This window comes from Mesitornis unicolor, unplaced genomic scaffold, assembly GCF_000695765.1.
Source record: "Mesitornis unicolor isolate BGI_N332 unplaced genomic scaffold, ASM69576v1 scaffold49104, whole genome shotgun sequence".
Taxonomy (NCBI): domain Eukaryota; kingdom Metazoa; phylum Chordata; class Aves; order Mesitornithiformes; family Mesitornithidae; genus Mesitornis; species Mesitornis unicolor.
The window spans coordinates 72947-84339 of NW_010181707.1; the positions used below are offsets into that span (position 1 = coordinate 72947).

An 11393-nucleotide genomic window follows, 5' to 3' on the forward strand; every position below is an offset into this window, starting at 1 on the left:
ACCCAGCCTGAGGAAATGCAGCTGGAGGGCAACGGGTGCAGACCCAGCCCAGGCTGGCCTCACGTGCAGGAGGCACAGCCTCATGCTCTGCTCCACGTGACTCATTCAGACAGACAGGGATAGACCTTTCCCCAAAGAGATGAGACAAAAAGCAATTTTCAAGCACCTCCAAGAAGCTTAGCTTTGGTCTTGCTAAGCCAAAAATGCCCTTGCTACTTTCAACTCACTGCCATAGGCAAGACAAACAAGGAATGAGGACCATGTTGGCAGGCTATGAGGTGTGGAGAGTGTTCCCAAAAATAAAAGAAGGGGACAGCTTGGGACTGCTGTAGCTCCTTTTGTATTCCAGTACCTGACCTCCTTCCTCTGCCCTGGGACAGGACCTGCCGCCTGTTCCTTGACCATCCCAGGAACAGGGCTGCTGGGAATTGACCAGGCTGCGATCCAGAGAAGTGCCTGGATGCCCCCTCTTGGGAAACCAATTTGGAAGCAGGATGTCCAGTGGCACGCAACGCTGCTCAGTAACGAGAAAGCACGAGAAGAACAGCTGGCAGCCTGGCTTTCCCAAGCAACCACGGCTTCTGCAGGGAGCTAGGCTGAGTTTTGGCAGCCCAGTAAAAATCCAGCTGTTGCTTTGCTTTGCTGTGGCATCCAGATGCAGAGCTGACCCTCCTTCCTTTCTGTGCAGGAAGGGAAGAACAGCCTGGAAAATCCTCCAGCCCTCAGGCAACACTTCACTTCTCATAGGCAAACATGCTCTTTACCTCACTGCTATCTTAAGTAAATATTTCCCCAAAAATGTTGCCAGCTCTCTCGTCTGATGCCATTAATTGGTTTCAATTAAATCAGAGGACTGTTTGTGCTCTAGAGAAAACACTGCCTGCAGATCAGCCCCTCAAACCCCTGTGGTTGCTACGGAAATACAACCCAGATCAGCTCAGCGCCTCTTCCAGCTGGTAAAAGTTGTGCAGGCCATATAGGTCTTGCCATAAAGATGGAGAAAAACAGTGTAGGGTGTTTCTTGCTGGTTAATTGGTGTCCCCAGGTAAATCCAGCCAGAACTGCAGAGTTTCAATTGGTGATGGAAAAATGCTAAAAGACAGATGTCAGCAGTTTGATCATGGTCTAAAGCTCTGAAAGGCCATATCTTGACTGCTGATTCAAGTCAAATACCACATCACTGCTCTCTGCACGTGGAGATATGTAGCCAAGTTAGTGTCAGTCATTCAGATGCAGGGTCCCAGCATTTATATTTCTCAAGAAAAAGATGTGTTGGATATAAAATGAGGGCCTGGGGTAGCAGCCAGTGTAATCAGCACAGCCTTTGCCCAGATCAGGAGAGCACTCTGCAAAACCAAGCTCCCCACTTGAGTGAAAAGGGCACATTGCAGGATTTGCATGTGCCCCTCTGCTCAGCTCACCAGGCTCTCATAGATCTTTGTTTCCATGACTCGCCGGCCCCTCCTCTGGCTCCGAGCATTTGAAGCTGAGCTCTTTGGCCAAACAGTCCTTGCTGAAATGTCAATAATACACTACTGGGACACTGGCTCGCAGGGTTCATCATGGTTTCCAGGCAGCGCATGGCTTGCTTTCTCTGCTCTCTGCTACTGATTCCTCTTCCTCTGGATGCAGGTAGGTTGTTGGATATGGCTGTAATTATGTATACTGGCAATAGACCTCTCACCTGTTACTGAAACATAGTTTTCATTGCAAGTTGTGAGCACAGTTGCATGTTTGTCCTGCCTCTGGTTGTGCCTGTGAGTTGTTCTAAGGCTCTTGTTTGCTTTCAGTGACGGCATCCACGCACTTATTTTGCCAACTAAGGAAAAGCACCTCTAGACTGCTAAATGAAGCTATTATCTCACTGCACAGATGGCAGGCAAACCATCAGCTGTCTATCCACTATGTGAAGCAAAGGAACTTGGTTTCATTGTTATTTCATATTGAACTGTGGTATTTTTCAAAGCAAACAATCTATAGTCTGTTGTTCAGCTGATGAGAATTGCAAGAGGTGAGGATCCACCCTGTCTCAGCAGCAGCAGAAGGCAGTGAGGTAGCAGCTCTTCAGTGACTCCAGTATGTGTCTGAAAATCATCTCCCAAATTAATAATGCGGTGCTTTCAGGTTCCCAGTTAGGCATTGACTAGGTCTTCCACACTGCAGTGAACAAAGCTGGAAAATTACATAGGAAAGTTGAAAGCCCTCCAATGTAAATAAGTGGAGTAATGCCAAATAAAAGCAGGAGGATGTCCCCAGCCACACTTCTCTGTCAGAGTCTGTGCCTGTGCACTGACACCTGAGTCAGTGCATGTGTAAGGTTAATTAAAAGCCTTTAAAGAAAGTCATGTTAAATGCATACAGCCTGACTTTGAAATCATGGCAGAAAGATCTACCTGATGTTCCTACAACGTGCAAATGTTTATGGAGCACCCTGGGATAAATTCAATGCACACCACATAATATTTTATTCCTTCAAGTGACTGTGAAATATAGGGAAAATGACCACCATTTTGCATCTAATTCAGCAAATGTTCTAATTAGGCACAGATGTTTAGAGACACATCACCAGACTGGAATAAACAGGATTTATGTGAGAGTGTGTGTGTGTGTGTGTGTTGGTGAGGACTCACAAATCTTGTCCTTCAGCAACCTGAGGAGCAGGTCAGCGTGCCATCAGCTCTTTCAGTGCACACTTCTGTCAGCTGGAAGTTGATGTAGCTCTACAGTGTGAGCACTGCTCACGTCTGCTACTGAACCTGTGTACCCAATGTCTTCCCAAAGCATGGTAGAGACTCACAGGGAGAAGATCCCTGTGGCTGTGTGCTGGCAGCAGCTAGGAGCCATACACAGGCTCTACTGGGAAATGTAAACAGCATTGTCCAGCCTTCCTATGTACATTAACAGAGCCTTCTTTACAGAAGAAAATTAAAGATAACTATATTAAAATAATTGTTTTAAAATTGTAGTCTGCTAGTGGTGGGTTAAGTTCCCTCTGCAGATCCAAAGAGTGAAGGGGTGTGAGATAACACAGTGAGGAAGGGAGCGCTGAGGAGTCAGAGGTGTCTGTGGTCAACCTGTCACCAAGGGACTTACTGTAGGGAGTACAGGAAAATCAGATGTCGCCATGTATATCAGTGCTAGATAAAGCAATTCAGGCTTTCCAGCTGCTAGAATGGAAAGAAACTGAGCTGTACATGTTGAGACTGACTATATGATGTGCGATGGTACCTTAGGAGCGGCTGATGTACGCCGGTGGTGTAACACACCACCTTCTCCTGAGCTCTGGGCTCTGTAACCACGAGCTGCCACTTCACCTGGGAAGCAGGGCAGAGAAATCTGGTTCGTTTACATTTGCCCATTTCTTTTCTAAAGCATCTCAGAAAAAAACCCAGGAGACAGGAAATCTCCCTTCCAGGGGCAATCATCACTCCCAGCCTCTCTGTCTAGAGGGCGCAGCTTTATGACAGACAAAACGTGCCACTGTTTTTTCAGTCTTTCTAAAGCAGGAAGAGGCGAGCAGCATTTTGCAAAGGCAGACACGAGCCAACAGCTTCTTTGAAGAGATAAAACTGGGGTCACTGGAGCGAGAATGCATGGAAGAACAGTGCTCCTTTGAGGAGGCGAGAGAGATTTACCATGACGATGAAAGGACAGTAAGTAGCACGGGACTGGGTGAGTGCTTACTGGCAGATGGACTCCCCCTGTTCAAGGATGTGCTTGGACACTTTAAACCACAATGGCAAAAAAAATAGGCACTTTATGTCCTGCAATTCGCATGTTTCTCTTGTATTTATTGGGGGATGTGCAGCAGGAGGGAGTTGCAGGAGGGCACACTGCAGGCAGTGCCCATCTGGAGGATGGTGGGAAAGTGGATGCACTCTAAGTCGTCTTCCCTACCCCTCAGTAATTCCCGGTCTGACAACACCTTAAATTATTGTATTGTGCAGCATCTGCTTCAGCCAATCCTACCTCAGCTATACAGAGGTTATTGATGGATAACCTAGTTGTGTGTGTTACACAGTGCCCTTCTCTACTGGTATAGAAAAACAATGTAGAATGTAGGAAATAACATAGAATATTTTATGGGTATCATCACCTTTCACAAATTATAAAGGCAAAGAGGCATCACCAAGGCTGCCTGTAACCCCTCTTGTACTACAAGGGCTGTAGGACTCAACCTGAGTCAATTTTAATTTAATTAAATCTCGCATCTTTTTCTTCCAGAAAGAGTTCTGGCACATCTATTCCGGTACGATCGGGATGTTCTAGCAGCTGTGAAAATGCTCCTGGTCCCACAGCTCTTCACATGAGCCCAACTGACGCTGAATGTTTTTACAGACCCTAACCAGTGCGACTCCAACCCCTGTCAGAATGGCGGGAGTTGTGACGACCAGTTTCAGGATTACGTGTGCCGCTGTCCTGCCGAATATGAGGGCAAAAGCTGTGAAAAAGGTCAGCTCTGGCATAGCTTAACGAAATAAAACCTTCATTATTAATTCAGATGCAAAGCATTGAGAGAAACAGTAACAATCATGATCATTCTGCAACATTCTAGCAGCGACAGCTTCTGTTCACACAGCCTGCGGTGTCGTGTGATGGATCTGACCAGCTGGCAGTCAGGCACTGCACCAAGATAATTATTACCCTGTGATGACTTTATAAAAAAAAAAAAAAGCCTTTTTTGCATGGTCTGAGAGAAAAGGAGGATTTTTTTGCCTACCTAAGTGCAGAAGTTACTTTGACTTAGAAGCTCAGTGCAGTACGTGAATGAGAACTGTGCTGCTTATGCATTGTACAAAGCCCGAGGGGACAGATCCAGCAGTTAATGAAGTTTACCCATTGATTTCAGTGGGCACTGCATACTGAGTGTTACACTTACACCCTCAGAGTGTGCTGAGCCCAAACAAGGACAAGGCACTCGTCAGGTCTAACCTATTCTTATTACCATTCATCATCATTATGACTATTATTACTATTACTGATATTAATATTGATATTAATATTGATAATATTAATATTATTTCAGTTTGGTTTATTTTATTTATTAAATTGTTTTTATCTCAACCAATGAGTTCTTTCACTTCTTGTCTCCCAATTCTCTACCTCACCCCACCAGGGCAGGGAGGGGAGTGAGTGAGCGGCTACATGGTGTTTAGCTGCTAGCCGGGCTAAACCACAACAACTGCTATGCTTCCCTGTCAACATTTCAAGTTGCCATTGACTCACGGTAAGCACCAAAATCCACATTTGGAAACCTAAATACTCTTTCTCTGACTTCAGCTGTGGCTGACAAACTGAAGTGCATTTACGACAACGGTGGCTGTGAACAGTACTGTACTGACAAGCAGTCTGAAAAACGGGTGTGCTTCTGCGCAGACGATTACACTTTAGCAAGTGATGGCGTGTCCTGCATTCCCCAAGGTAAGACACCACTAGTCCAAAGCGAAGTCTAAGCCAGCTCTTGAAGAAAGGTTTTCACGCCCACATCAGGAGGTGCAAGGTATAACCCTTAGTCACCAGCTTCCCACCTCTTCTCCAAGGGCAGAGTCCAGAGCAGTAAGTCTGGACTTCTGGTGGAAGTTAGACACCCCAGAAAAGCTGTCAGAAAAGCATGCACGCTGAGCAGGGAGCCTTTTGGGACCCTCCTTCCTGGGCCCAGAGGTCCACTCCCCTGGGACACAGGAAATTCAAGTTTGAACATCCCAGCTGCTAGGACTGAGGAGGGAGCTGAGCCCCTGTCTCCCCTTTGGGGAGCGCCCTTGCCACCAGTCTAGCAGAGAAGAACTGAGCGGTGGAGACAAGCCCATGGCCAGCTGGTCTAACTAAAGCAGAGCAGCAGATTGTCAGGGATTTGTGGGTGGAGCTGCGAGGTTTTCTGGTGAGTGGAGGAGCTCTGGACTTCAAAAGTGCTTTTCTTGTTTTAGCTTACACTCATGGTGGGAAAATATTTTGGGGCAGCATTGTTTTACTCTTGGATCTCGAATCTGAAATTGTGACTTGGATTTTATTACCATATTTATTTCAATACAGGAATCAAGAGAGGAAGAGACCCATTAAAATTAGAGAAAACCAGTTATTATTTTTTTTTCTCTCTTTTTTTTTCCTATTTGATAGGACCAATATGCTTTAGGTATTCCTCTAGACACTATGGGTAGATACTTCTCACACCCATCTGACAAGGTAAATTTCAACTGGGAGTAGGATACCGCAGGTTAATTATTTTTCCAATACATAAGCTGGCACCTGACTTTACTGCTGATGACTACTTCAATTACCTTAAGAGAGGGCAGAAAGACCCCTGGGGATATGAACATAACAGACAGAGCCGCAGGGAGCGTGCAAAGTAATTCTGAGGGGTAAGGCCCCCCCTACACACACCAGCATGGAGCACTCATGCAGGGAACTGATAATGACAACACAGCTCTCAACAGCAGCAGTTTCATTAGAAAACAATGTCCAGCAACATGCTTATCCCTTATGAGCAGATTCTGCAATAGCACATGATGGGGAAGCTGCTTTTGCTAAAAGCTGAGAACAACTAATTCAGTATTCCCCACAGGCTCTTCAGCATGTCTTCCCCTGCGAGGAAGATGTGTTTGTTGCTGCTTGCTTCCTGGGGACCAAAATACCTATAGCTCTTACCGTGTGTTTGTTGCAAGCAGACAGAACTGTGTGATTGCCGGACTGCCAGTCCCTTCACCGTCCTGCTGTCAGCTCTCACAAAGTCCCTTTCAAACTCCCCAGACTTGTGTTGCCCCGCATACAGCATTAGCAGGTTTAGGTTTGTCTCACATCTATGCTGACTTTCCTGCAGCTGCCACCAAAGAGTTTCTCCATGCCTTGCCTGTTCCTGTAAAAGCTTGATGCTGTCTTTGCATCAGGTGAAGTAATTGGCACGTTCAGAATATTGCAGATCCATGGGGATGTCAGATTCAACTCAGCATAGACTGTAGGGTCCTGGATCCCAAAACAAGCACTCCTCCTCACAGCGTTATGGCAGAGTGACTGTTGCATGTAAGGGATGGTGTGGTCAGTTACAGCACAGCCACATGGCACACAAAAAAACCCAAAGGATGACCCTCTTCTTCTTGTAAGGAAAACTCCGCTGGGTGAAGGATGTGCGGAAAACACCAAGGCTTCCTCTGCACTGCAGCTCTGTTGCAGGGTCAGTCCTCACTATTTGATTCTTTTATTGCCAATTTTCACATGCCTGCTCAGATGTGCAGTCCAGAAGAATCAAGGGTGCTCTGGACCCATAAAAACCAGGTACAGCTTGCTGGGAGACATAGTGTCTGCTCTTAGGAGAGCTTCAGGTCCACCCAAAGAAGGGATAGCAAGCTGCATGTCCCATGCTTTAGTCTGTGTCGCACCACAACGTGGATGCTATGCACTTAGTACAACTGAGTTAATGTCAGAAGGGTCACTGAAGATACATAGACTAGAAAGCTTGACAGAGTCACTTCTGCTTCTCCAGCCTGCAGCCTACCTCATTGTGCTGACATATATCTTAAGCAGGTGTAGTGCTTGCAAACTCCTGCGGTAGGTCAATGATACTGTCTGAGCCTGCACTGTGTTTGCAAAAGCATTGCTGGCTGTTTCCAAACAAAAAGACTACTTACCTGCTGTGTTGCTTTAAATTACTTCCAAGAACCCACAACCCCAGACTAGAAACCACTTTTTCACCTAACATAACTTCACTGAAGACCTTACGCATTTTGCTGTGAATTTAGTGCAATAAAATCACACCTGCTGCCCTTTATTTGTTGGGTTTTTTTTTTCTTCTTTTTTTTCTTTTCAGTGAAATACCCATGTGGAAAAATACCAGTGCTGGCAAAAAAAAATGCAACTGCACGGGGGAGAATAGTAGGTGGTTTAATCTGTCCTCCAGGTGAATGTCCATGGCAAGTGAGTCTTCAGAAATCTTTCACTGACTTTTTCTTTTCCTTATGAAACCACTATCTTAAATTAATTGTTTAAAATCTATTATGTTAAAAATCAATTAGAAGTGCCAGGTCTGGGCAAGCAAATTCTGTCTTCATCTGTAGCCAGCAGATCCGCCTGTTTCAATCATAAGAGTGAAGTGGTAACACAACCTCCTCTATCTTCTGCCTCTTGGTCATTAACCTTACTGCCAGCAAGAATTTTATCTGCCTCTCACTAGGCTATGCTCTTGGCCATAATAGGCAGGGTCCATACTACAAGATGGATAAAACATCCATGGAAAGACTCCCCCCCACCCTAAATTCTCCAGACAATCAGCATTGCATTCTCAGACACAGTGACCGAAATACACTGCGGTGTAACTCCTGACTACTGAGATTCAGGTCAAGTGTACACTTAATGTAAGACATAAATTTGTTTTATGTTGTCAGGCCCTTATAATCCAGAATCAGAAAGAGAAGTGTGGTGGTTCCCTGCTTTCCCCAGAGTGGGTGGTCACTGCAGCTCACTGTTTGGAGTATATTCATCCTAAAGAGCTTCGGGTGAGACTGGGTATGTATCTTCCCCTTCTCATGTTATCAAGCTGTGGTTGTGGTGACAGCTTCTCATCCTGACAAATCAGAGTAAAAGAGAAAATATGCAGGCTTTGTTAGTGTAAGGGAATTGTCCTTAAGAGGTGTCAGACCAGAAACTGCCTATCTCCTCAAACTTCTGAAGGATCAAGGAGGTGCATGACGTGACCTGCAATTAATAACTTTTCCAGGTGAACATGCAATAAATCGTGATGAGAAAACTGAGCAAGAAAGTGGAGTTGCCAGTATAATCGTTCATGAAGGATACATGAATGGGCAAGTCAATCACGATATTGCCCTCCTGAGGCTGGAAACACCTGTGAATCTCACCGATTACGTGGTGCCGATATGTTTGCCTGAAAGGCGGTTTGCAGTGTATGAACTGTCCTCCATCAAGTTCTCCACAGTGAGCGGATGGGGACGGCTACTATATGGAGGTGCCACCTCTTCTGTTCTGATGAAAGTTGATTTGCCACGTGTAAAGACACAAGAATGTGAAAAGGAGACTGATTTAAACATTACAGAGAATATGTTCTGTGCAGGAGACCTGACTGGCGTTAAAGACTCCTGCAAGGGAGACAGTGGTGGGCCTCATGCTACCAAATACAAGAACACTTGGTTTCTGACTGGGATTGTCAGCTGGGGAAAGGGCTGTGCTGTTGAAGGCAGCTATGGGGTTTACACAAGGGTGTCAAAATACATCGACTGGTTGAAGAAGCACATGGATTAATGATATTGAGCATTTCCAGATTGTATTGCTGCCCCTCAGTCCCTCTGTGCCATTTTCCTATTGAAGCTTCCCTTCATTATCTTAGACACGTGATATGTGTGATACCCATACCACTATTACTGATTTGAAATGAGCCTAATGCCTACTTGAATATATAAAATAACTTTCCCATCGGTATTGTTTGTAAACTTGCATGTCTTGTCAAGCGGGCACAGAATGGCCATAACGAACTGGACTCAGTCTCTCTCATTCTGCATCCATTTCTCAGCTAGATGCTGAGAAAAAAAAGACTGTCACAACATCTCAAGCACACCACGATTCTTCCTCTGGCTACACCCTCAACTTCTGGTAATCAGTGATGTGCAGACTTCCTGAGCCAGAAGTTGCACTAGGTTGAACAGTCATGAATGAACCTGTTGTCCACAAATGTGTGCAATCTCTTTTGAACACATTTATGCCTCTGGCTTTCACAACTTCCTATGCTGATGGGTCCTGCAATATAATGATGCAACAGCAGAAGAAATAGAAAACATGTTTCTTTTAGCTTATGTTAAAGTAGCTTTCTCCTACAGTTCCAGAGGCAACAGGTAGATTTGGGGGGCAGGAACTGTAGGTAGTCTCCAGGACAAGAAAGCTGGAAAAAGATTAATTCCACATTTACAAGTCTGCTAAGAAACCTTGATTTTAGTCTTCTTACACCAAGAATTATTGCAGTAAGGCAACTAAGTGTAATATTTAGCCCTATACTTATGAGTGATGAAGAATACCACTGATTTAATTTATATTTGCCTTGGTACTATGCTCGTCAACACAGAAGACGACAAATGAAAGGGAATGTTTGTTTAATTTGTTGTACAGCATAACCTAAATTGTGCTCTCTGTCCTGCGATCTAAAACCAGAACAGGATAATTGTCTGGCCATCTGCAAAACACTGGCCATTGACCATTTTCTAAAGCCTTAATGCATAAATGGTAGAACCTGAAGAGCTCTGAAAACACCATCAGCTATACCATTAAAAATGTATCTTCTAAGCTAAGCATGAAAACAGTGAAAAGGTGAAGGAGATGCTAGATAAAACTGCCCAGGTGATTAGAAGACAGTTTAAAAGTACCTTATGCAAAACTAAAGACTTTGAATTCATTCCAATCATGCTGAATATCAGCTCAATCACAAAAGCTCACTAGCAAGTAGGACACTTTGCAATTGACCATACTCTATTATTAGAGGAAACACTGATATTATATGGTAAATACACTGTGCAACACTGAACATCCTATAACCTGCTTTGCTGACACAGAAGAACAGTACAGTATTTATTTAAGTAGTGAACTGAATTGGGAAAAGCAGCAAATTCTAGAGGCCTGGGAAACAAGAGTTCTTACAACATGAAAACATAGCCCGGAGATTCTTATTACTCCTAAAAGGAAAGCAGATATGCCAGCGGAATATATTCCTAGGGAGAAAGGAGACTAGGAGCAACGATGAGCAAAAAAACTCATTTTAACTGTAATGAGGCACTCAGCATTGCAAAATCATCCCTCCAGACTCCTCAGGCTAGAATAGTTTGGGCTTTTCCATGCTCCACCGGATGATTTCTTCTTTGTAACGTTCCAGTGTAAATATTGGCATTTATGAACAAATCACCATTTTGCAGAAAAAGGGTAAAGTGCTGAAAGAAAACAACCAGTAGTAATGGTTGCACAGAGTGACTTTTTCAAAACTCAGCTGAGTTTTAGTTACATTTTAAATAAAACAGCCTGTTTAAACAAGGCAAGAAGATGAAGTAGACCCAGCTCTGGAAGCACCAAAGATGTGGTGGCCTCCACAGGGCACAGCAACCGCACCGAGCATAGCCAAGGGGAAACCCCCTAAAAAGGGGAGATGGAGGCCAGCTCCCATCCAACACCAGCCCAAGGTCACTGGGTCCTGGGTGTCGAAAGCACGGACACAGCTGGTTACAGATGTGGGAAATGCGGGTGGGAGCTGCCAGGGGCAGCGGGTGTTTTGGGGTGGGAACCCAGCTTTGCCCCTCCTCGGCCTGGCACCAGAGGGGCGACGCCGGCCTCGGCCAGCGCTTGCTTTTAACCTGACAGGTTCACTTCCTCGCCGCCTCAAATAAAAGGTACCATTAAAAATGCCGGCTTCCTTG

At 45.0% G+C, this 11393-nt stretch overlaps 1 protein-coding gene across 1 annotated transcript; it reads left to right on the top strand.

The window, feature by feature from the left end:
* The first annotated feature begins 1562 nt into the window (after positions 1–1562).
* LOC104534292 (coagulation factor VII-like) lies at positions 1563–9243 on the top strand. The gene is made up of 8 exons (XM_010183493.1): positions 1563–1632; positions 3493–3653; positions 4225–4249; positions 4339–4452; positions 5281–5421; positions 7799–7905; positions 8373–8493; positions 8705–9243. Exons 1-8 carry the CDS (start codon positions 1563–1565, stop codon positions 9241–9243), a joined length of 1278 nt encoding a protein of 425 aa, XP_010181795.1.
* Positions 9244–11393: the final 2150 nt, after the last annotated feature.